The 27,495-nt window shown below is 38.4% G+C and overlaps 1 protein-coding gene across 4 annotated transcripts in view; it reads right to left on the bottom strand.

The window, feature by feature from the left end:
* Positions 1-2,261: 2,261 nt before the first annotated feature.
* LOC148022757 (protein FLX-like 3) overlaps positions 2,262-27,495 on the bottom strand; it is a 35,996-nt gene continuing 10,762 nt past the window's right edge. For 3 of the 4 annotated variants that reach the window (XM_087695673.1, XM_087695672.1, XM_087695671.1), the window contains 5 exons: positions 7,474-8,049; positions 7,207-7,346; positions 7,038-7,120; positions 6,837-6,946; positions 6,394-6,742 (listed from right to left, as the gene is read on the bottom strand). In XM_087695673.1, the coding sequence (XP_087551799.1) occupies positions 6,851-6,946; positions 7,038-7,120; positions 7,207-7,346; positions 7,474-8,039 (885 nt within the window). In that variant the 5' untranslated portion in view covers positions 8,040-8,049 and the 3' untranslated portion in view covers positions 6,394-6,742; positions 6,837-6,850. Of the gene's footprint in view, positions 2,673-6,393; positions 6,743-6,795; positions 6,947-7,037; positions 7,121-7,206; positions 7,347-7,473; positions 8,050-27,495 lie in introns of those variants that run through there. The other variant, XR_015693536.1, reaches the window with a different exon arrangement.

Raw genomic sequence — 27,495 nt, 5'->3', positions numbered from 1 at the left:
CTACAAGAAAGAAATAAGAGTCGAAGTAGACACACGATCAAATGAAAAAAATGTGCAAATGAATACTAGAACTTCTATGCTATTGACAATTTTCAATCTGTGAAAAGACTAATAACTTAGTTACGCATGCTAAAACTTGTATCATTTTTTAAAAAATCACTAGAGTAGAACCTAAAGATATGATAGCAGTAAAGGAAAAACTAAGGAGATGGCTGGCTAAAAAACTCCAAGGATAACTGATGGAGTTCATAACTCTTTTCCTATAGTCATTGTTCGTTAAGAAGGGTGGCCAAATTTTAAATACATAGCTGGCACAATCAACTCTTATTCTTCATGTAGCAAGATCTGCAACATCTGTCAACTCCTTAATGTGCTAAGAACACAATGCCATTTCATAGTAACTACGAACCAAGTAGTTCTAATGAACACACCAATATTTAGGCTACTTGACTGCATTTAGCATATGTTTCCTAGATCTAGCAGATGGCCAAAAAATATAAAACCTAAGCAAATGGCTGAGCAACCAGCACATAAAACTGAAGAAAGAAGGGCAAGAAAAGTAGGGAAACATAACTAAAATAAATATTCTACCTTATTAAGAGATATAAATACTTGGCTGTACTAAAATGAATATTCTACCTTCTCACAAGAGCTGGCCAAAATATAAAACTTGGCTGGCACAAGCAGCTTCTTCCTGTTGCAAGTCCTAACATCTGTCAACCCTCTAAATCCACTAGGAACATGCAACACCAGATCAAAGTAAAGCAAACCAAGCAGTCTTAATGAGCATGCTCATGCTTACATGCTTACACTATGTTGACTGCAATCAACCTCTTTTTACTAGATTTAACTATGGTGTAGAAAATCTATTTCTGTAAACCAACATATTTTTATAGTTCCACTCACACATTCAGTAAGTACTAGCTTGACCTTAAGACCTCACATAATGCCAATGAGAAGATACGTGGTTTCCTATTAATGAGTGGACTAGTGGCTATTTATATGCTGGCCAGACTGTTTTGAATGAAATCATTGCCTACAATTTCCTGGTTTGCACCGAAGTTTTTAGTTTTTGGTAGTCTATCCAAAAGTTGTTAGCTATCCAAAATTTAGAAGCTACCAACACTGGATTTGCAACTGAAAACCATGCAGCCAACAAAGTGAAGTGTAAGAGTAACCTGTAGTTCACCTGGTAACACAGCCATATCCACATTCAAAATCCATAATACTGAGAACCTACCAGTTAAATATATGACACAGTACACTATCTAAAAACATCATGATTTGACAATACACTTCCTACATGACAAGCAATCAGGTAGAATGAAAAATAGGCTTCATGGGATCCAAAGTAGCCTAAGATGGGACTGCAGAGAGGCTACAATATGCAACCTACATTCACTACAATTACATTAAAATTGTGAAGAAGACAGTTTCTGCTCCATTCTTCAGAGATTGGAAAATCTATTTTTGTCAATAGAACAGCAATCAAACTAAGCAACCATGACTACAAGAACCTAACACAGCCCACTTGATGTACAGGTCACTGTGATGTGTCCAAGCTACAGAAGTCTGAACCAAGAGATCTTAGCCAACAAGTGACAGATCCAATAAAGAATGTAGGTAAAATCAGGAGAATAACATCACCATTCAATCAACCCAATCTAGTTTGAGAGCACAACTTGGCAGAATCCTAATTTCTCTGATAAAGTGTTTGTATATGATTTACTCATCTCAAGCCATCTATGACCAACCCCGTCATCATTGTTGGCACTACCTCGAAGCCTTAACATGAATGCCACCTCTTTGGCCTAAAAACTAGATCCTCCCCCTACTAATCACCAAACACTTCGTCAAATTCTTGTCACCTCAAGCTTTAACAAGAGTGAGAGAGAGAGCTCTTGGCATACAATAATGTCAAAGAGGAGGAGGGACTATTATCATTAATCTAAGGCTATAAAAACCACTCCTACAGGCCCAGCCACCAACAACAAAGCAATCTCCAAATGAATCCATCAGGATACCCATGTGAGTATGAAACACTTACAACTACAAAATGCAAGTGATATTGAGACAGCTGAAATTCTTTTCAAGAAACTCAGTAGCATGAGAATGTGCAACACTCCCCATGTCTCACTCTTTTAAGTAGCAATAGCACGACTTTGAAGCCAGAAAATACGATGTACCCCACATTTGTCAAACATCCAGTGATAAGGACTTCGGAACTATAGGGAAACTACTACAAGAAATTAGCAGCCCAAGTGCTCAATGGAAACAATAGCAATCTCATTAGTATTATAGTGTAATTAATGGAAGGTGCAGTCATTGATGACATTATTGAGAAAGTATGCTTAATAGCATTTAGATAATGTTTTGAAAGCGCATTGACTATATTTTCTGGTAGCATGAGACAATTGGGATTTTGTACCAGATGTTTGTTACTCCAATAAATTCACCAGAAAACTCTCACAAGGAAAGGCCATATTTGAAGGAACCGAAGAGGGAAATAGCCAACAACCTGTTGCCATTCTGAGCTAAGCCTGTCAACCCCAGGGCTTTCAGTACTTGTACGTGTTACCAGTTTTCCATCTAACTGACAGATTGGCTTTAATGCGTCCAAATGTGTGCTAAAACACAACACCTTGGTAGTACTAGAAGATGTGTCATAGATGCTGGTGCAGACCACAGAAATTTAGAGCAGATTAACTAGATCTCAAAACAATTCAGGAATTAGAAATTGCCATAAATCACGTGTTCTTGGCGAATTAGGTATAAGCATGAGCAAGCCAGCTATCCATTCTAAGTAAGCATCAGCAGCAGCGTCCACAATGAACATTTGCATCCTTTGCGTTGCCAGAGACATGGACATACAAATGGACCTTTGATACTGAAAGTTTTCCACAGGCAACCCCCAAAATACAGAGCTAAAAGCGGCCTCAATGCAGGGTAGGGTGCCTTCAACATCTGTATCGTGCACCTACATTCTTATACATTCACATATGTATCTTTTATGGTCAACAAGAAATGCTAGGAAAACATAAGTGTAAGGACAGGTATCCTTTCAATCACAGGATTCAGCATCTGTATAACACAATGTTCATTCTTATATGTACACATAGTTGTTTTTTGTGGTCAACAAGAACTGCCGGGAGAAGAAGTGTAAGGGCAAGCATCCATTCAATCACAGGAATACAAATTAGATGAGTCGTGAACCAAGTGGGAGTAGTTTATTTATATGAATATTTAAGAATATATAGCTAAAATAGACCGCATTTGGCTGAACAAGAATCTGGTATCTTCAAAATGTAACTTTCACCTCCACTCTAGACATCAAACAATCACATTTATAGAGCAGCTAATGTTAAGAGTCTTAAATCAAAAGTTCTGCAACATGGGCTTCAGTTCCTACAAAATTGTACTAACAGGGCCAAGCTCTGCCCAAGTGCTAGTTTTAAGCATACTGATGGCAGCTAATGCAAAATGGACAGCACCTCATCGCATTTGTGTGTGTTAGTCAGCCATTAAATTCTTTTAAGATTTACACTGGCTGAACTGGAGCAAAGATTAGCACCACTTAGCATCATCCACAAAGGGCATAAAGACTTGATCATCAACCTACCAGGTCTATTGGCTCTAGTGAAACCACTGTGATGGATGCTATCCCTAAGACAGAAACTTGAACTGTGTACAGCTTCTTCACAAGAAATAGAGACACCTAATGAATTCAACCCGTTATGAACATCAGATAATTGCAGCATATTAAATTTCAATCCCATCTGAGATGAAACTTAAGTTCACTTAAGGCCATGAAGGTGCTTTTGAGATTCTTTTAGACACATTAAGCTTAAGTTGCCTGCCACACAAGGCTCAATTAGTGCTTCTAAATATCATAGCACTAGCAATTAACAAACTAAAGCATTTCACAAATGAATGTCTCACATTCCAGAAGCGCCTATGAGAATAGACTTGTGCCCGCATTCTGAAATTTCTTGATGAGAATCAACTATTGCCACATTGCCCAAAAGTGGAAATAAGCTCACTTAATAGGAAATGTAGCTCAAGCTCAAAGTGAATCAATTCTGAAAGTTGCTGTTCAATAAAAGTAAACATTCGACAAAAACCTAGAGATCTAACATCATGAAGCGACTCATCCCAATACATGGCTATCAATCGAGTGGGATCTAAAGCCTGCTAGCCAGCACAAGCCTAATTTAGTAAATTCATTGACTCTTTCTGGCATGTCCCACAATAGTGATTCAGCAACTTGCAAAAAAGGCTAATCACATCACCAAAAAATTAGGGCAGGCAGCTGAAGCTTCAATGATAATAATAAAGGAAGACGTCTTATTCACTTTTCTGGGACATCTCATTACAATCGGTAGTTATTCCTCATCATCAACATGCTATCAGCAGGCAAACAGGTTGAAGTAGAGCTCTTTGAAACACTTTTCGATACCCTAGAGCTTGCCTTGCAAGCAAGGACATCAGGTTTAAGAATGTTTTTGAAGCAGCTCCAGGAGTGAGATTTCTGCAACTATTCAGTAGCTATAAGATGGGGGGTAGTATCTCCCAGCCTCTGCAGTTTAGCTGCTTACCCTGTAATCGAGAGGGAAGATGAGAGCAAAATTTTTCATACAAACACTATTATTGACTCTGGCATCCTGTCTTTGTTACCTTTCTGGGACTCTGTCAGACCTGGGACATCTCATTACAATCGGTAGTTATTCCTCATCATCAACATGCTATCAGCAGGCAAACAGGTTGAAGTAGAGCTCTTTGAAACACTTTTCGATACCCTAGAGCTTGCCTTGCAAGCAAGGACATCAGGTTTAAGAATGTTTTTGAAGCAGCTCCAGGAGTGAGATTTCTGCAACTATTCAGTAGCTATAAGATGGGGGATAGTATCTCCCAGCCTCTGCAGTTTAGCTGCTTACCCTGTAATCGAGAGGGAAGATAAGAGCAAAATTTTTCATACAAACACTATTATTGACTCTGGCATCCTGTCTTTGTTACCTTTCTGGGACTCTCTGTCAGACCTGTCCATACTCTCCCTCTCCCTATAGTGATTATATACAACACACCCGGAAATGGTAAGGAAATTGTCAAGTCTTTCTTCTGTCTCATAATAAGGAGAGAAAACTAGATTAAAATTGCATCTTGCCTACTCTCTCCTCAGTATAATCATTTGAAGGAGAACCCTCGAATGTGAGAAAACCCAATGGCCACTCAGCAATACTCAAGAGTAACCCAATGGCTACTCAGCCCTTGCTAATAAGTAGCCATTCGTCATAGCCCCCAAAACAAAGCATCATGTTACTCCATACCCAGACGCATGCTTGAGCCAGAACTTGGATATTAGGAGAAGAAGATCACCTCAAGAACCCTTGAAGGCTACATATGCTTGAACCAGCGCTTAGATTAAATCAATCATTAGTAGAAAAAACTCACTCCAACAACCCCTAACCACTGTCTTTACTGCCCATTATTAAAGACAAAGGAACAGTGTGAACCTTGCTAGAGAGCAAGGAACAGAACAAACAGGGGGTTTAAAATAGCCCTTTAGCTGCATACCACTGGCAACTTCCAACAGCGAATATTTTATCATGAGACAGAATGAGAAGCTGGGTCTAGATGGTTGTGTTCTTCAAGAGCTGTTTTTCTTCACAAATTCAAGTCCCAAACACTTCAGCCTCCAGAGGGCACCCAAAGTACATCAACTAAATGATACCCTACACAAGCCACAAAGAAGCCAAAGAAGGATAGCAAGTGAAGCTATCAATAACACAAAACAAGACTGCACGAGGAGCCTAACAAACCATATACCCCATTGGAACAGCCATATAGCAGTTGAGTTCTTCCAAGGTCTTGTTTACTTCATATATCAAGGCCAATATAGCCTCGCCTCAAAAGACTTCCCCATATCAAACACCAGCACAAAGAGTCAACTGCTACTACCAAAGGCAACCACAACACAATCCAAGAGGTAAGACGAACATCATCCAACTACATTCTACCCATACAAAACTAGAAATGGAATGGTGCATTATTGAACACCATTTCACAGTTCAATTTCAGCATTATAGCCTCCACACTCGTAGAATACCTTCCAAATTATATGATGATTGGTAACCCTCAATCCAAACTAGAAATAATCATTCAAAGGAATGATGGTCCTGGAGCCCTTGAGACAGCCCTGACCAAGGTAGTGAATCTTACCCACCCCTAGTCTACAGCACACCCCTAGTCTAGAGACTACTGAATACACTGGTAGTAATGAGTCATAAGCACCCCTAGTCTGCAGACTAATGAAGCACCTCTGAAAAGCTTATTTACACATGAACATCTCTATATGGGGCAAAAAGAAACACAGGCATTAAACATACAACCCAAAAATATAGTAACGATGGAGCTTTCGTGTACAGTAGAAAGTTTAACAAAAAAAGGTTTTTTGCAACAAGTTACAAGATGCCATGTCGTAGCAAGCATTTGAGCATATAATTCCTAGCAGTAGTGATACTACCTACCTATTCCTACTAGGCTAAGAACTGCATCCCTTTGCATGTACCTACTACACCTGATCAACTTGTCAGACTGATAATATAGACAGTTAAGAAAGTTCAACACTGATCCTTTTCATTATGCCTTCAGCAAAGATAGAATTCCAGCTTCACTTCATTCTCTAAAGTTCAATGCAGAAGCAAACTTTCACATGGCTTCCTGCATATCTTCAGCCACAAGCTTTCTGCATAATCATTTTTTGAAGGAAGTATCAGAAATTTCAGCTAAAGCACTTACACAGAAGAGCACATAAACGAGGCTTCAGCAGTGGTCCACACCTTGGTCTAACCATTTAGCGGCGTGATAGACCCCCGCGTTGCATATCATAAGCCCCCCAAGATGGTACAGCTCCAGCTCCAAATGCAGCATTATCTGTGGCGGCACCAATCTGCCAAACAAAACAAATAGATCAGACCCATAGTATTAATTTATATGAGCAAATCAAATGGCAATCCTTCAAGCCAAGTATGTGTAGTCACCTGGCTTATGCCATATCCATCTCCGTATGCCCCAACAGCACCATAGGCAGAATCTGTCCCATAGGCTGCTCCAAATGCACCAGCTGTAACCATAACCAGAAAACACCAGCTTAAATTGCAGACTCTAAAACACTGATGAGAGTAACGGAAGATGTAAAAGCCAGCCTACCTCGAGCCTTCTTCTCAGCATTTGTGAGCTCTGCTCGCAGCTTCTCCACCTCTCGAGCCATAGAGACAAGATTCTTCTCCATCGCACCCCTCTGCTCCAACAATTCAGTATTTGCTTTCTTTTCAAACTCAAAAGCAGTCCTGTTTGAGAAACAGTGAAATGTTAGCTGAAAGCACATGCAAGCATGACATCCAACCAATCCTTCACCAAACAGATCACCATGGATTGGAGATTTCAGAAATGCCAAAAGGCCGTTACAATGTTCACCTTGCACGCTGAATTTCTTGCCGCAGACCATCAACTTCAGCTTTCAGTGTCGGAACCTGTTTAGTATCTGTGCGAACCCTCAATATTTCTTGATTTAACTGTTGTACTTGAGCTGCAAGCTCCTGGCGACTACCTAAGAGCTTCTGAGCTTCAGCTTGTGCCCTTTGCAAGTCAACTTTGAGGGGTTCAAGAGCACGAAGCTCAGCTTCCATCTTTGCAGATTTCTCAGCTAAAGCTCTAAACTGTTGCTCCTTTTCGGCTTGAATTCCACTCAGCAATTGCTGCAGCCTTTGAACTTCTTGCTGAGCTGCTGCTAGCTCTTGTCTAAGAGCAACATGAGTGGCAGCCAACCTTTGATTCTCAGTCAGAAGCCTCTGGATCTCTGCATGCTGTGTTGCAAGTTTCTCTTCCACAAGGGCTGCTGATGGAGGCAGGACATCTAAACCAGGACCAATTGGCCGTACTCCAGGACCAAATGCTCCAGGACCAGCTCGCAGACCACCAGGCCCAGCAATGGGCCCCCGAGCAGGGAGCATGGGAGGAGCAAGGCGGCCCCTGCCTGCCATGAGTTACCACCTGCAGAAGCAAAAGCCTTTTCACATAAGAAACTAGACCACTTAAATGACCGTACACAAAGAATTCAGAGTGCTCAGAATCTGGAAAACAACTCCAAGCAATCAGATATTATGTTCAGTTAAGCACTACACAACTGGTCATAACTTTCAAACAAAAGCAATTTCGAAAACCTTGCACTAGCAAAAGGCCCTTTCTAGTTGACAGTGGTAGATAGCCTAATGTGTGGAGACAAAAAGTCAGAACATATTCTACAAAGGAGAGTATGCAGACCCTAAGCAAAGGAAAACAATGGCCATAGAACATTTAAAGCACTTATAGAGACAAAACTGTAGGGAAAGGATCTTCTTAGCTTTTGGTTGCTCAATCATACCTTGCATGGTGAAGATAGTGAATGTAGGTTGCATATTGTAGCCTCTCTGCAGTCCCATTTAGGCTACTTTGGATCCCATCAAGCCTATTTTTCATTCTACCTGACTGCTTGTCATGTAGGAAGCCATGTTGATAGATGACGGAGAGTCAGAAAACTCAAAACGATGAAAAGCACGAGCCCTTCTCCTCCCAACCACGCCTAGATAAGTGCTGGCCCTCTGCCTGGATCCCTTTGCCAGCTGTCAACTTCCTGAAGTCCTACTATTCTTGGACTCCCTTACTCTCTAGGCTCCCCTTAACCCCGTTCGGGCGCCCAAGAGCCCGGACGGTCATTCTCGTGCATGTTCCCCTAGATTTACCTTAATGTGACATTAAATGTCACTTTTAATGTCACATTCCATATTTATGACCTTAATGTGACATTAAATATCACTTTTAATGTCACATTTCCTTCCCCTTAAGAATCGGTTTCGTCCTCGAAAACGATACTTGGAAGGTCTAGCTGTAAATCGGGAAACCTTTTCTTTAAAGTACTTACTCGCTCCCATGTTGAGCTTTCTTCTGAACAATCTTTCCACTTAACCAAACATTCTTGATAAATAGTATTCCTCGTTCGCCTGTTACGAACATTTAATATTTTTTCTGGTTCATGTGGATTAGATTGGTCATAGAATAACTCCTCAATATCATCATTTAAGATTAGATTATCCAAATCACCCAGCTTCTTCCTTAATTTGCTTACATGAAAAACTGGATGTATTTTACTACCAGCAGGTAGTTGGAGCTTGTAAGCCAATTCTCCCACCCTTTTAAGTATTATGAAAGGACCACAATACCTTGGTGAAAGATTTGGACAATATCCCTTTTTCATAGTTTTAGTTTGTTCAGGCACCTTAAGATAGACCAATTCTCCTTCTTCAAAGGAGATGTCTCTTCGGTGAGGATCTGCATATGCTCTAGCTCTATTTTGAGCTTTTTTTAATATTTTCTTGAGCAAATTTTAACATACTATTCATATCCTCCAAAAAATCTTTAGCTACCTGAACCTTTTCCTTATGCAGTCCTACTGCAAAAGGAGCTCTGGGCTGAAACCCATACATTAACATAAATGGACCATATCCAGTGGAAAAGTGCTTGGCACTGTTATATGCAAACTCTGCTATCGGTAAATACTCTTCCCAATTAGTTTGCCTTTTACTTACATATGCCCTAAGCATATCTTCAAGAATTTGGTTAACCCTTTCAGTTTGCCCATCTGTTTGCGGATGATCCGCCGTACTCATGCTAAGTTTAGTATCCAATTTCTTAAATACCGCACGCCAAAAATGGCTATCAAATTTTCTATCCCGATCAAAAACTATATTTGCCAGAAGGCCATACAATCGGTATATGTTCTCTACGAACAATCTAGCCAATTCTGATGTTTTAACATCAGTTGAAGTTGGAATAAACCTAGCCATTTTGGTTAACCTATCCACAATCACCCACACAGAGTCGTGCCCCCTCTGTGTTCTAGGTAAAGCAACAATAAAGTCCATGGAGATACTCTCCCATTTCCCGGAAGGAATTTCTAATGGATGGAGAAGTCCTCCCATTTTTAATTTTTCAACTTTATTAACCTGGCATTTATTACATTTGACCACATAGTCAAGGACGTCCTTATTCATTCCAGGCCAATAGAACTGCCTTTTAATAAGACTATAAGTCTTATTAACTCCTGGATGTCCCGCACTAGGGGTATCACGACACTCAAAGAGTATCTGGCACCTTATTTCTATATCTTTCGGGACACATACCCTACCCTTGTAGAGTAAATAACCATTATCAATGGTAAAATTCTTCCACTTGAATCCAGTTTGAGCAACCCTTGATGCTCCATTTCCTTGTTGAACATCCTCAGATATTCCTTCCTCAGTAGAAGCACTTTCAGTTGGATCCCCATTTTTTATTGCTTCCCATATGTTGGAATATGCCGGATCAACCTGGCATTTCCCTTTTAAAGATTCAAGCAAGTTGGAAGTGAACTGAGTAAAACTCGATTCATTAATGATGGGCATTCTGGTGAGTGCATCAGCTACTATATTATACTTTCCTTTTCTATATCTGATCTCATAGTCGAACTCTTGGAGAAGTTCGGCCCATCTGGCTTTACGCCCGTGTAAATCCAGTTGATCATTAAGCCACTTAATGCTTTCATGATCCGATAAAATTAAAAGTTTGGCACCATACAAATAATGCCTCCATTTCTTCATTGCATGTATCATTGCATACAGCTCCCTCTCATAAACAGAGTAGTTTTGTTTTGCACGATCTAATTTCTTGCTTTCAAAAGCAACTGGTCGACCTTCTTGTAATAAGACCGCGCCTATTGCCTTATCACTGGCATCAGCTTCAACCACAAAAGATTTATTGGGATCCACTATTAATAGTACTGGAGCTATAGCAATAGCTACCTTAAGTTTTTGAAAACTTTCATTTTGATCTGTTCCCCAATTAAAACTTTTCTCTTTTCCTTTAAGTTGGTCTGTCATTGGAACAGCTATTTTGGCATAATCTCGAATGAATCTACGATAAAATCCAGATAAACCTAGGAAGATCTGCAGCTCTTCCAGGTTCCTTGGAGATAGCCATTCAATAATTGCCCGTACTTTTTCTGGATCCATGTTGATTCCCTCTTTCGAGATAAGATGCCCTAGATATTTGACCTCTTGTGCAAAGAATTCACATTTAGTTTTCTTCGCATAAAGAGAATGTGTCCTTAACAGTTGGAATACTAATTGTAAGTGTTCCAAATGTTCTTCTCTTGATATGCTAAAGATCAAGATATCATCCAGGAAGACTACTACAAAATGTCCTAGATAGGGCCATAAAACACTATTCATCAGCTTCATAAAGATAGCTAGTGCATTAGTGAGGCCAAAAGGCATCACCAAAAAATCATAATGCCCGTATCTAGTACGAAATGCCGTCTTGGAAACATCTTGTGTCTTAATTCTTATTTGGTGATAGCCTGATCTTAAATCTATCTTTGTGAAGAATTTTGCCCCTTGCAATTGATCAAAAAGATCTTCCATTCTGGGCATAGGAAATTTATTCTTCACCGTTATTTTATTAAGTGCTCTATAGTCAATACAAAGTCGCATAGAACCATCTTTTTTCTTTACCAATAAAATTGGTGAAGCCCAAGGTGAATTACTAGGTTGAATAAATCCTTTATCTAGGAAATCCTTAATTTGTCTTTCAACTTCTTGATGCTGTGTTTCACTTAACCTATACGGTGGTTTCGAAATTGGGTGTGTATCCTTATTTATATCAATTGGGCGATTTATTTCACCCCTATCAGGTGGAAGGCCACTTGGTAAATCAGAAGGAAACACATCTTTAAAATCATCTAACAAACTGTTCAATTCATTATTAATATTCAATTCACAAACATAAGAAAATTGTTGCTTAATATTACAGAAAGTAAAAGTATTCTGTACAGGAAGAGACCATAGCATATATACCTCACAAACTTCCTTCTTTATCAGCTTCTGAACTTCAGTAGAACACAGCAAAGGATTATCAGATACTTCATGTTCACCTTGAATGACAAAAGTCTTACCATCCCTTTCAAATTCCAGTGTATTATGGTGATAGCTACGTTTTAAGGATGGTTCCAATCCCCATAGCCACTCCCTCCCTAGAGCAATATCAGCTCTTTCCATGTTCATTATTTGGAAATCAAGCTTATCTTTATATCCTTGAATCTCGATTTCCAAATTGAATACCATTGTATCCCATATTTTATTGTCTTGGCCTTGCATCATACGAACAACATATTAATGCTCACTATTTTGTTGGGGAAGTTTCAATTTTTTGACAAGTGCATAATTTATAAAATTATGTGTGGCAGAGTCATCAATCATGACTCTAACCCGTTTTCCAGCTATCAATCCATGTACTCTAAGTAAATCATGTGGCCCAAAAGTAGGCTGCCACATAGAAGTTGACATACAACACTTATGTTGTACATCCATGTGCAAGACCTCTAAAGATTTATACTTTTCATGGCCCTTTAATTCTAAGGTCTGCACTACATGGATTTGTTTTTCTTTTCCCTTGCCCTTGTCCTTATCTTTTTCTTTATCTTCCCCCTTTTTCTTTTGAGGGCAATTCCAAGCCGCATGGTTAGGGGATAGGCAATTAAAACACAATTTTTCTTTTTTGGCCTTATCAAAGTCATCAGGACTTAACTTTGGCCTCATATATGGTTTCTTTTCAAAAGGTTGTTTTCTACCCTTTAAAAATTGCATTTTTCTTTTAAATTTGCCCACAAATTTTGAGATTTCCAATTCCTTAGACTTGGGCTTCGTATCAGTGAGACTAGTGAGTGTACCTGGACGCGTACTATCTTCATAAACTAATGCAAATTTAATTGCCTCTTCAAGCGTCTTAGGTAAACTCCGTTTTACTTCCTTTTTACAGGCTTTATCCAGTCCCCTAATGAATCCTCTTGTTTTTTGGAATTCATCAATTACTTCAAGTTTGAGGACTATCTCACGATATTCCTCCAGATATGTCAGCAGGGGTCTTCCCTTTTGTCTGACATAATCCCAATCTTCCCAATTTCGTTTCATTTCATTTTCAGGAAGAAATTCTTTTAAAAAGACGGATTCAAATTGAGCCCAAGTTTCAGGTATTTTATTCGCCTCCTTTAAAGTTCGCCACCACTTATATGCTTTAGGCCCCAAAGTTAAACTAGCCTCCAGTGCTTGGAGATGTGGTGGGGTATTTTTCAATTTATGTAAATCTTCCCATTTTTGGAGGAAATTAAAGATTGTGTCTTTATTCCTATCTTTTTCCTCCCCGTAAAATTGAGGTGGTTTCATATCCTTTAGAACTGGATTATCCCTCAATTTATGGTAAGTTTGGGGTTCCTTAGAATCTCGCATAGTCACATCTAAATCTTTCGATGAAGATGGGACATCCGAGGTTTCTTTTTTATTTTTATCTCTTTCCAACAATAAAGTTAACTGAGATTTTATTTCAGTAAGTGTTTGAGTTAAAATTTCCATTTGAACCCCCTGAGTTTGCACACGAGCAGTAAGATCGTCGAATTGCTCTCGCGTGGCAAAAAATTCTTCCCATTGTTCTTCTTGTATGTCTGGTTCATGGGGATCTACCATAGGTTGATCCCCGGAACTAGAACTTTCCATTACCATTTCTTTCCCTTTTTCTGCCATTAATACACTGGAATTGGAAAGCAAAAATAAGAAATTTGCATACAAGTAAAGTACTTCCCTGATTTTTAATGGCAGGCTGTGGTTGCTGGTTTGGAAAGAAATCCGAAGAGTAAGAAACAGATTGTATCTTCCCGGATTAGAACAGTGAAGTAATCATGCTGGAAATTTAATTTCCTGACTTCAGACGTATTTGACATTCTTCTGTCCCTCTCACACCAGTCGCAGTCATATTCGTCTCAGGAGCAGTCGCATTAACCCGTCAGCAGTAATCGTGACAGAATCACGTTTTTTTTTTTTATGACCCACGTCTGATGCTGGCGGCTCAACACCTGATCTGGTCTTCGCGACCCACGTTTTTTCTTTTTCTTTTTCTGCCCGTAACGTTGGATGTCACATTAATGTGACGTGGCGCTGCGCTTCTCTTTTGTTTTCCTTCACGGCCCGTTCAGACGGCCCGTCCCGTCGCGTTTTCACTACACCAGGTACTCACGCGATGTGACGTGGCACTTCCCCTCGTTTTTCTTCACGGCCCGTCCCCTGGTGCTCACGCAACGTTACAAAGACCGACGGCCTGACGGATTTCTGATAATAGGCGAACGATTAACGATCTGAAACATAGGCTCTGATACCAATGATAGATGACGGAGAGTCAGAAAACTCAAAACGATGAAAAGCACGAGCCCTTCTCCTCTCAACCACGCCTAGATAAGTGCTGGCCCTCTGTCTGAATCCCTTTGCCAGCCGTAATCTTCCTGAAGTCCTACTATTCCTGGACTCCCTTACTCTCTAGGCTCCCCTTAACCCCGTTCGGGCGCACAAGAGCCCGGACGGTCATTCTCGTGCATGTTCCCCTAGATTTACCTTAATGTGACATTAAATGTCACTTTTAATGTCACATTCCATATTTATGACCTTAATGTGACATTAAATATCACTTTTAATGTCACATTAATGTCACACATGTATTATCAAATCATGATGTTTTTAGATAGTGTACTGTGTCATATATTTAACTGGTAGTACCAGTCTAAGATTAAGCTTCTCAGTATTATGGATTTTGAATGTGGATATGGCTCTGTTAGCAGGTGAACTACAGGTTACTCTTACGCTTCACTCTGCTGGCTGCAAGGTTTTCAATTGCAAATCCAGTGCTATAGCTTAAAATTTAGGATAAACTAACTAATAAATTTTGGATAGACTACCAAAAACTATATACTTTGGTATAAACCAGGAAATGGTAGGCAATGATTTCATTCAAAACAGTCTGGCCAGCATATGAATAGCCTCCAGTCCACTCATTAACAGGAACCCATGTATCTTCTCATTGGCATTATGAGAGGTCTTAAGGTCAAGCTATTACTTACTGAATGTGTGGGTGGAACTATAAAAATATGTTGGTTTACAGAAATAGATTTTCCATACCATAGTTAAATCTAGTAAAAATAGGCTGATTACAGTCAACATAGTGTAAGCATGGGCATGCTCATTAAGACTGTCTGGTTTGCTTTACTTTGATCTGGTGTTGTTTGTCCCTAGTGCATTTAAAGGGTTCACAGACGTTAGGACTTGCAACAGGACGAAGCTGCTTGTGCCAGCCAAGTTTTATATTTTGGCCAGCTTTCGTGAGAAGGTAGAAATCTTGCTACATGAAGAATGAGAGCTGATTGTGCCAGCTATGTATTTAAAATTCGGCCACCCTTCTTAATGAATAATGACTTTAGAAAAAGAGTTGTGAACTCCACCAGTTATCCTTGGAGTTTTCTTGTCACCCTATTGTGACAGTGTTGTATCCACTCTTGATTGGTCAATGCGAGTTATGTTGTCGGTGGATTGAGTGTTGCAAGCAACCATTGATGGTAATGGTTGCTTTGATTTTTTAGAGCACATGGATGCGTCTGAGGTTTCACCACTACTAGGAGAGATGGCAATGGGTTCATTCATGGGTGGACTCGATGCTTTATTCCTCAGCTCTTTGACACTCTTGGTCTCAATCTTCTTGGGGTCTACACCACTTGCAACTGTTGTTCTTGTTTTCATTCTTTTCTCTTCTTTTTCTTAGGCAATCGAGGTGTATCCCTTGAAGACTCGGGACCTTGAACTAGGCCAGTCGTTGATGTGCTTGGTTGGGCCTCATCATTCTCTTTCTCTAGTGTGTCCTCATGGGACATAGTTTTGGCCTGCTAACCAGCCTCGCTAGGTTGTGAGGGTACAACCGCCTCTCTTTTCGGAGAGCCTAGCTCTTCCGCTAATTCCCCTCCATTTGGCTCCTCATCTGATTGCATTGGCAGGTGCTTTTGGTTGGGCATTTGCTCTAGACCCTTGTCCCTACCCATTGGAATATGCCTCCATTGCTTCTTATTAGTGCAGGTATTGTGTTTAGAGCTGTTTTTCCCTTGCTCAGAGGTTTGGGTGACTCTAATGTAGAACAGAGAGATATTCTAGGATTTTTATCAGGTAAGCTTGGACAGCCATCTCCTTAGTTTTTCCTTTACTGCTATCATATCTTCAGGTTCTACTCCTATGATTTCTTTAAAAATGGTGCAAGTTTTAGCATGTGTAACTTAGTTATTAATCTTTTCACAGATTGAAAATTGTCAATAGCATAGAAGTTCCAGTATTCATTTGCACATTCTTTTCATTTGATTGTGTTTGTCTACTTGGACTCTTGCTTCTTTCCTGTAGCTACATTTGACTTTTTGGGATCAATGAATAAATTGAGAAGATGGTGTATATTCTTAATTTTAACACAACTATTCACTGCTCTCCTTGAGTCTGAAGGACAGTTATGCCTAGGGTGACTGCTTAAATTAGCCTAAGAAGTAACTATTTGCGACAAAAATCATATTCATTGAATAGGCCAATACCAAACATTTGGAGCGGCAATTGCAGCTCAATCTCCACATTGTTTGTGGTTTTGCCTTGTTTGTGTTTGACCATCTCGTTTTGATTGACATGAAATTGGAGAACCTATTTTTCTTGCAAGATTGGGAATCTTATTGATGTATGTAATCAATGGTATGCATTACAGTATGGGAGGGGTCTCCTGCACAGGCAGATGGAGTTCTTTTGAAAACATGTCCTGCTGCATAGACTGGCTCATGCCTTTTCTTTTGAATCCAATCCCCAAGCTTTTCAAAGTTATTCTACAGAGAGGTAGCGATACATTGTATTCTTACGACATTGGGTTTGCTATAGAGATTAATAATCTCCATTCATTCCCGTTTTTGCTTGAGCATTCATTTGCTCTCTATCTTTCGTTTGATGTTTCACTCATAAATCCTCTTGAAGTCTCAACATTTTATATACAAGGCTATCCACACAATTCCTTAAGAATCTATCCAATTTGCTTCTATATCATCGATGTTAAAAGGAAAATCTTTACGTCTTATAGCAGTCTGTGGTTATATATGCACTTGCCTTGTCAAGTAGTTGCTTGTGGTCATGTGACACTTCTTGGAGACGGAAAGATGTGATCTTGCCTTATCTATCAAAACGTGTCTTGACGGCTAAGAGCGATTTGTGGTTATGCATGTGTTCCACCATTTTGAGTAGGAGCTTGAGGTCATGTGACACTTCTTCAAGACAAGATGTGATACTGTTTAAGCTACTCAAATAATTTTAATCATACTTCTGAAAGTTGAGAAATCATTACTCTTTCTACACTCCAGTGTATTTGATGTGATGATGGTTACTGTGGTCGTTGTCGTGTCTGTCTGGACTTTTTACTTCTTCTGGGATTTTCCAAAATCGTTTTGTTATAACATTTTTTTTCCTCTTTCTTGTCAAGTCTTGGATCTGCAATATAAGTATCTATTTTCTACCTTGCTCCTCCTTTTTGAGTTGGTCATCCCCATGCCACTATATTTGTTGTCATGTATCCATATGTCTAGAAAATCAAGTACCATCTCTAAAGTACATGTTGCTAAAGTTCTTCTCTTTTTTGCATCCAAAAACTGCAGGTGATGGTGACCACTCTAAGGTTTAGCCAAAAATTTCAAGATATGAGTTTTTCTTCTAACTGGTATTTTAACAATGTTGTCGTTATGTCTGGAGATTTTGACTTGAAGCTCTTATGTGTTATTTACCATTATTTTGTTTCCTATTCTTGGCAACTGTATCATAAGAGGTTTGTCATGTAACGTTAGAGATTAGTACACTGGTGATAGGCACCACCTAAATTCTTGTGTCTATCTATACGAATTGGAAAGAGATCTAATTTAATGTGAAAAGTTATACACTCTCTTAGTTTCCTGAACTGAAGTATTCATGTCAATTGGATCATTGCCAACCTTTTGCCCCTATGAAGAAGTCCAGAGATTTTGATAAGTGTCTGTTTGTCATGAGTTACTGCATGTCTAAAGTTCATCTGATGCAACAAATGAAAATTGTGAATTTCATCAATTTCACCCACATTCCAAGTCTCGGTAATTGTCTAGTTGTTCTTCTAGTTTCTGGGTAAATCTAGAATTCTGATGGATTTAAAACATCAGAGTTCAAATGATATTGCTCGGATCTTTAACCAATATGGCAACATTACGGTGACGGTGATCTCAACTTATATGATACAACTATCATGGCAATCTTTACATGAGTGAAACCAATTGTTTGGATCTGGAGTCATCAGCTACCTAGGTCTCAAGTTAATGCTCTCCATGTCTCTCCTTGCAATACAAGCATGTCTTAACAGCCCTTTATCCAAGATAAAGTTGTGTAAACAATAAGCTGAAAAGTAGTAAGCAAAGCTATATGCTCATGAGCTTTGGTGAGCTGAGACATCATAGTCCTATATAATTCATTCATTTGTATGTTTTGACTCTCTCTATCTCTTGTCAGCAAACACACTCATTTGTCAGAGTATTGCTGAGTAACCTAGCCCCGATTAGTTATGGTATGATCTACAATGGTTCTATATCAATAATGCCAGAGACTTGAAATACTTTTATTAATTACGGATGTGAAATGTGAAATTCTCAAGATTACTTTAGGTCTATTGTAGTGTGATGCAAACAGTCCAGTAAGGTCTATCGGAGGTTGTCATTCTCTAAAGTAATTGAGCTGCTCGATTATAATGTGGAGATGACAAAGAAGTTATAGTGTTGGGTTATTATCGTCTGACTCGGCTCTGAGACTGATTGAGATCTTATTCTCATGAGCAGAGTTGCCCTAAATGCCTTGATATTTACTGGTTTTGCTTTGTTAGCCATATATGTAACTTAGACCATGCGTGTTTTTTATTGGAACGATCAAGTCTTTTATTTGGGGATAGGCTAGAATATGGTATTTGCAAATTTGTCTGAGTCTCAGTATTTATCATTAGAGAAAACTGAGAGTGTCAAGTGGTACCAAGGAGGGTTTTGGATTTGCCTAACCTTCATGGGTCTATCCATTGTCAATTGGGTGTGTCTTTACTATTGCTTTAGGAGACTAGTGGAGCATGTGGTAATAGTGTCATAGATGTAAGTTGAAACTCACCTTGAATGATTTAATGGATCTACCTTTTTTCTAGTGATTTTATCATCTCAAGCTGACTATCATCCTCAAGGATCCATTGGTAAGATATTGTTAAATAATCACTTTCAAGCTGAGGGATAATCTGACTGAGCAATTTGGCTTTAAGTATATTAAGAAGATATAATGAGAGAGTATAGTCAAGTTTTAGGTTGTCTTTGAGAGTTAATACTTTCTATTGAGAGAGAATAGTCAAGTTTTAGTTAGTGGTTGGGTGCCCCAATTCGACGAAGCTTAGCATTATTGTCATATTGCCATGTCAATATACTGTGAGAGTCATGTCATGGATGCTACTAGTGTGGATGATTTTGATAGTTGGCAATGTCCATATATATGTGAATTTGAAAGGCAATCTAAGTATGTGTGGTTTGATCAAGACAATACAATCGTCTAAATTATGCTACATAATGAGAACGAATTATGTGTGAAGTCATATCTCAATTGGCTCTTTTGGGGCTTGGAAGGGTCCAGAAGCAATGTCAATTGTTCTTAGAGATTTAAAAACTGCGAAATAAAAGACCAGAATGCATGACACAAGCATTGTGCCTTTTAAGTTTGTTTTTTATGATTACGAAGGCTAATTAATTTGCACGTTGCTGATCTTCAGATGATTGTGTTTTTTTAAGATGAAAATCTTCTTGGACTCTTCCAACTATTTTGGTGCTTGTCTACAGATGAATCATTTGCAGTGGTTGTGTACAGAGATGAAAGGCCCAACTTGCCATGAAATTTTGAAATGATCTGCAACAAATGGAATTGTTGGTACACCCTACTTTTACTTCTCTTTACCAATGTTTATTATAGTTCAATGGGCGTATCTTCAAATTAATAAGTATGATTTAGGTTTCCTGGTCTCTTCTAGCTTCTAGAGTTTCTTGGTTCTTTTTGTGTCACATGTTAAGGATGGGCTGCATGAAACTGAGATTTATTGAATGGATTGCATGGAACTGAGATTTATTGACTTGCTATAGTTAGGAATTCTTGAAAAATTTATGTCTAACACGAGGCATCCAACTAAAGGTGCAAAAGGCCATTCATGTTACCTTTTCACGCCTCTTGTAAGTTGGCTTCTGAATACTTTGTCCATCAGGTTAAAATTGATCCAGATGCATGTGACCTACTTCAAACATAATGATGACAACACTGTGATTTAATTGCTCTCGGCACTGTGATTAACTATTGTCAAAGTTATAACAACCATAGTAAATTGGCAACTATTGTGGTTGGAAGGTGCTGTTGGTGACATTGATCAGCTTGTTGCTATGACTTCATTTTGTGGTAAATGAATTAGAGGAGCTATCAAGTGTACAGCTTTACATATAAATTATTACATAGGGGCTTTTCTGAATGATTGGTTGGTCTTGAGAATACTCTCTTGATATTGTCTTATTGGTAAATGAATTAGAGGAGCTATCAAGTGTACAGCTTTACATATAAATTATTACATAGAGGCTTTTCTGAATGATTGGTTGGTCTTGAGAATACTCTCTTGATATTGTCTTATTTGCGTTTAGAGGAAGCATGAAGGTTAGATACAATCCAAAATCAGTTGCTCAACGACCTAAATGCCCCTCACAATTGAGGGATCACTTATTCACCTCCGGAAATGTAATATGCCTTAAGAGCTTTTTATATCATAACTTCTTTCAAAGTTTGTTCTAATGTGTAGGTTCTCTTGCTCGATCCAGTTGGTCAAAGTTTATACATTGTCATATTCAATAACCATGGATTGAAAGATATTGCATTTTCTTTCAGTTACATTGCCTTTCATTGAAAGTCGTGGGCTTACTTAGCTGTACTACATACAGTCCACGTTTGTTCATTGCACTTTCCAACTTGAGAATACTCTTTTAGCTGTTTGATCTTGTAGTCTACCGTCTAATATGATTTTGGATACATGTTCTATCACATTGGACACTGTAGTAGTAAGGCTTTTGGTGCTCATCTCTTGTTGAATGGATGTCTAGCTTGTCGTTGGAATTTGGATTCTAGGAAAGTTGATTTTATTCCCTTACTATTGTGTCACTGACTAGTTATTGTGATGCTTAGAATTTCAAGTTTTTGCAAGTTTCTCGTTTAAGATAATTGTAGTATCATTCCCTTATTAAATACTAAATGTAGAAGTACATTCATTAACAATTTCATCCTTGTCAATGGTCAGCAATCCCAAGCTATCCATTAACATTCTAGTAAAGACAATACTTGCAACCAAAGCATGAAATAAGCTCCTAGCGTAGGATAAATGTGCTTGTAGAGTTTATGCACAAGGGTTTTCTCTAGTAGACTGCATAATATTTAAGAACACTAACCAAGTTACACAAGTTGAAAAAAAAGGGCTTTAATTGTTGGACATTCTTCGACTAGCCAAATTAGACACATCGCACCGAAAGTAATCCCTTGCACAATGTCAAGATTACTCGGCCTTAAAACTGTCTGCTATGTTCTTTAGACTAAGACGTAGACTAAAATATCAAGAATGAGGACTTGTCTGTATGGTAAGAGCTTTGAGCTATGCGATCATTGACACATAGTTCAAAACCTGTTGGATGCGGTTTACCTTTTTGAATGAGTGTGCTCATCCTTAATCACACTTGGGCGAGGGTTTATCCCATTAGATCACATCTTCACCATGCAAGATATGATCAAGTAACCAAAAGCTAAGAAGTGACCAGTAGTATTTTGTGAACTTTCATAAGGCCTTTGATATAGTCTCTTGAGACGAATTACTATAAAGGCTACAAAGACTTGGATTTCATATCAAACACGAATTCGGGTATCTATGCACTATATGAGAGAGTGATAGGTCATTATATGAATTAAGGCAAAGCAAGGTTGTTCTCTTTCTCCTACATTATTTGGACATCAATGAGATAAAGAACCACATCACACAAGGTAGCAATGAAGGGGTCAACATAGCAAGTACATTAGTCTCTATTATAATGTATGTTGATGATCATCTTGATCTTAGAGTCACGAGAGGGTCTATAACGACATCTCCATGCTCTACATGGTTTCTTTATACAAACAAGAGTATTTATGAATGTTGGGAAAACCAAGATCCTGATCCTTCACATATTATCCCTAGTACGAAGGATCATTTTCAATTTATCAACAAGACAAGACAAGTGGACATGATTGATTCATGCATCTACTTGGGAGTTGCATTTAGCACATTTGTTGGGAGATTCATCATGTCACAAGCAACCAAAGAGTGATTAACTATGTTGGAGAGACGATGCCATTAGGCACATGGAGTTGGTTGTTTGCACAGTGGTTACAAATTCGATGATGTATGGAGCACCTATTTGGACCCTTGGTCTGACTACGCTTAAGGATGTAGATGCATAGACTGCTAAGGATGGAGATGGATGAACCGCAAATTATCATGCTGTCATGGATGACCTATAGTAGCAAACCACCAGTACCACCTTAGATCATCAAACAACTATTTGCAACACCCCCCCATGATGATGGCCTTTTTTTCAAACCATTGATTTATACACACATTGTATGGTATACATCCAAAAACATTCCTTGGGAGAGCTTTCGAGGCTTCTAGACAACTCTAGACAACTAGCCTAGGTTAGACATGAGAGCTCATGGTACACATAAGTGTAGTGGATCATGAAATACGAGATCAACATGAACCACCTTCTCTTCCAAAATGAGAGCTCATGGTGCACATAAGTGTAGTGGATCATGAAATACGAGATCAACATGACCCACCTTCTCTTCCAACATGACTAAACACTCACTCCATACATCTCTCTCACACTAAGAGTAACTTAGTGATAAGATAAGATATCAACCACACATACAACCCACATGGATTATAGCTCATAACCCCTCTCAATGAAGATGTCATACTACAAGGACCACTTTCTCATAACCACAATAGATGGTTTCATTTAGAAACTTCCGTCCCTAGGAATATACATGCCACATAAGATGAGAGTAGCTTCCATCTCCAACAATCATGGAAAATTTGAGCTACAACTAGAAAAATCGAAAAAGCAACTATACTACAAAATAAGAAATGTTAGCATTTTTACGACATGATGATTGGAGTATCGTGCGCTAAGACTTTGGCTGTTTTTTTTTGTTGCTTTCTCTCTATAAGTGCTTCAAATGTTCTATGGCCATTGTTTTCCTTCGCTTAGGGTCTACATACTCTCCTTTGTAGAGTATGTTCTGACTTTTTGTCTCCACATATTAGGCTATCTACCACCATCAACTGAAAGGGCCTTTAGCTAATGCAAGGTTTTCGAAATTGCTTTCTCCAATGCAAAGCCATATAATTTTTGGATTCTTTAAAACTCTTTTTCCCAACCATCTATTTAAAACGATGTCTACTACTAGTGCATAGCTCGTGTGCAAACCCAAGTGATAAAAATAGAAACCCCACAAAACAATACGTCCATCTTTTACAAATTCTAGTTCTTTCTCCCTCACTTCAAATCTAATTTCAAGTGATTCAAAAGTCATATTGAGACTTGAGGTACTCGACATGCATTCGTGATGTACTCCAAATTAAGCACCAAGTGTTCTCGTGCTTCTAGATATACCTTTATCATTATTAATAGTGTTCCTGTGCTTCTAGATTGCCTTTTAACATTACTAATAGTGTGCACTTCTTACCAGAAGGACATTTGAGACATTATTAATAGTGTTCCTGTGCTTCTAGATGTGGCTTTTAACATTCTTAATAGTGTGCACTTCATACCATAAGAACATTTGAGTATTTTGCCTTCCACTAGCCTAAACTCTGTATGCATACTCCAAATAACCAAAACAAACCCCACAAAAGAAAAACTGATGAAGAAAAATCGGCTACACATGCCTGAAATGTCATTTAAAGGCCAAAATATATGGGGCATGCTGACATGGCAGCATTTGATTTCCTCCGTGCAATTCACATGATGGACAAGTCTAGGCGACAATTTTCCACCATCAAGGGGCTAAACCCTCGCCCAAGTGTGATTAAGGATGAGCACACTCATTCAAAAAGATAAACCGCATCTAATAGGTTTCGAACTATGTTCCAACGATCGCATAGCTCAAAACTCTTACCACAGAAACAAGCCCTCTTTCTTGGTATTTTAGTCTACGCCTTAGTGTGAAGAACATAGCAGACAGTTTTGAGACCGAGCAATCTTGACATTGGAAAAGAAGATTACGCCCAATGTGATGTATCTAATTTGGCTAGTCGAAGAATGCCCAATAATTAAAAACGTTTTTTTTCAACTTGTGTAACTTAGTTAGTGTTCTTAAATATTATGCAACCTGCTAGAGAAAACCCTTGTGCATAAACTCTACAAGCACATTCATGATACCCTAGCAGCTTATTTCATGCTTTGGTTGCAGATATTGTCCTTACTAGAATGTTAATGGATAGCTTGGAATTTGTGACCATTGACAAGGATGAAATTGTTAATGAATACACTTCTACATTTAGTATTTAAGGAGGGCACATACACCTGAATCAATTTTAACTTGATGGACAAAGCATTCAGAAGCCAATCTGCAAGAGGCATAGAAAAGTAACATGAATGGCCTTTTGCACCTTTAGCTAGATGCCTCGTGTTTGACATAAATTTTTCAAAAATTCTTAACTATAGCAAGTCAATAAATCTTAGTTCCATGCAACCCATCCAATAAATCTCAATTCCATGCAACCCATCCTTAACTGTGTAGAAAAGATCTTTCATCAGCTTTGAAATGCCAAAGAGACCCATATTTCAAATATTAAACTCAACATGTGACACAAAAAGAACCAAGAAACTCTGAAGCTAGAAGGGACCAAGGAACCTAACTCATACTTATCAATTTTAAGATACGCCCAGTGAACTCTAATAAACATTGGTAAAGAGAAGTAAAAATAGGGTATACTAGCAATTCCATTTGTTACAAATCATTCCAAATTTTCATGGCAATATGACAACAATGCTAAGCTCCGTCAAAGAAGACACAACCACCAACTAAAACTTGCCATTCTCTCTCAATAGAAAGTATTAACTCTCAAAGACAACCTAAAACTTGACTATACTCTCTCATTATACCCTCTCAATATACCTGAAACCAAGTTGCTCACTCAAATTATTCCTCAGCTTGAACTCAAACCACTAGAAAAAAGATAGACTCATTAAATCATTCAAGGTGAGTTTCAACTAATCTATGACACTATCAGTACCTACTCCAGGAGTCCCCCAAAGCACTAGTAAAGACACACCCAATTGACAATGAATAAACCCATGAAGACTAAGCAAATCGAAAACCCTCCATGGTATCACTTGGCACTCTCAGTTTTTTCTAATGATAAGTACTAAGACTCGAACAAATCTGCAAATATCATATTCCAATCTGTCTCAAAAAAGAAATACCTGATTCTTCCAACCAAAAACACGCATGGTCTAAGTTACATTCATGGCTAACAAAGCAAAACCAGTAAATACCAAGGCATTTAGGCAACTCTGCTCATGAGAACAAGAATATCTCAATCAGTCTCAGATCTGAGTCAGTCGATAATAACCCAACACTATAGCTTCTTTGTCATCTCCACATTATATTCGAGCAACTCAACTACTCTAGAGAATAATAACCTCCGATGGGCCTCACCGGACTGTTTGCATCACACTATAATAGACCTAAAGTAATCTCGAGAATTTCACATTTCACATACGTAACTAATGAAAGTATTTCAAGTCTCTGGCGTTACTGATATAAAACCATTGCAGATCATACCATAATTAGAGACTAGGTTACTCAACAATACTCTGACAAATGAGTGTGTCTTGCTGACAAGAGATAGAGAAAGACGAAACAAACAAATGAATGAACTACATAGGACTATGATGTCTTTGTTCACCAAAGCTCATGAGCACATAGCTTTGCTCACTACTTTTCAGCTTACTGTTTACATAAATTTATCTGAAATAAAGAGTTGTTAAGACATCCCTAAACTACAAGGAGAGACATGGAGAGCATTAACCTGATACCTAGGTAGCTGGTCACTCCAGATCCAAACAATTGATTTCACTCATGTAAAGATCGCCATGATAGTTGTATCATATAAGTTGAGATCACGATAATGTTGCCATATTAGTTAAAGATCTAAGCAATATCATTTAAACTCCCGTGTTTCAAATCCATCAAAATTCTAAATTTACCCAAAAATTAGAAAAACAACTAGACAATTACTGAGACTTAGAATGTGGGCGAAATTGATGAAATTTACAGGTGCTGCATCACAGTTTCCATTTGTTACAACAGATGAATTTTAGACATGCAATAACTCATAACAAACAGACATCTTTCAAAATCTTTGGACTTTTTCATAGGGACAAAAGGCTGGTAATGATCCAATTGATGTGAATACTTCAGTTCAAGAAACTAAGAGTATATAACTTTTCACATTAAATTAGATCTCTCATGAATTCGTATAGACAGACACAAGAATGTAGATGATACTTATCACAAATGTATTGATATCTAACGTCACATGACAAACCTTTTTCGACTAAACCTTAGAGTAGACACCATCACTTGCAATTCTTGGATGCAAAAAAGAGAACTTTAGCAGCATGTACTTCAGAGATAGTACTTGATTATCCAGACATATGGATACAAGACAGCAAATGTAGTGGCATAGGGATAACCAACTCAAAAAGAAAGAGCAAGGCGAAAAATAGATATTTATATTGCAGATCCAAGATCTGACAAAAAAGAGAAAAAAAAATGCTATAACAAAATGATATTAAAAAATCCTAGAAAAAGTAAAAAGTACAAGCAGACATGACGACGGCAACAGTAACCATTATCACATCAAATACAATGGAGTGTAAAAAACGTAATGATTTCATAACGTTTAGCTACTTACAGAATCATTAAGCGTAGATTTTTTTTTTTAATAGAAAATCCCAAAAAAAAAAAGATTAAGGTGAAAACTGGAGCTGAAAATACAACAAAATTAGACAAGGGGAGCTTGGAGAAGTATGATTAACAGTATTTGAGTAGCTTAAACAATATCACATCTTGTCTTGAAGTGTCACATGACCATAAGCTCCTACTCAAAATGATGGAACGCATACATAACCGCAAACCGCTCTTAGCCATCAAGATGCGTTTTGATAGATAAGACAGGATCACATCTTTTTATCTCCAAGAAGTGTCACATGACCACAAGCAACTACTTGACAAGACGAGAGCATGTATAAGCACAAACTGCTATTAAACATAAAGATTTCCCTTTAACATCAATGATATAGAAGCAAATTGAATAGATTCTCAAGAAACCGTGTGGATAACCTTGTATATAGAATGTTGAGACTTCAAGAGGGTTTATGAG

The sequence above is a fragment of the Lygodium microphyllum genome, chromosome 16 (assembly GCF_053477565.2).
Source record: "Lygodium microphyllum isolate KBCC chromosome 16, Lygodium_microphyllum_v1.1.10, whole genome shotgun sequence".
Taxonomy (NCBI): Eukaryota; Viridiplantae; Streptophyta; class Polypodiopsida; order Schizaeales; family Lygodiaceae; genus Lygodium; species Lygodium microphyllum.
The sequence above is the reverse complement of the archived record's forward strand: the minus strand, read 5'-3'. Positions and strand labels throughout refer to the sequence as shown.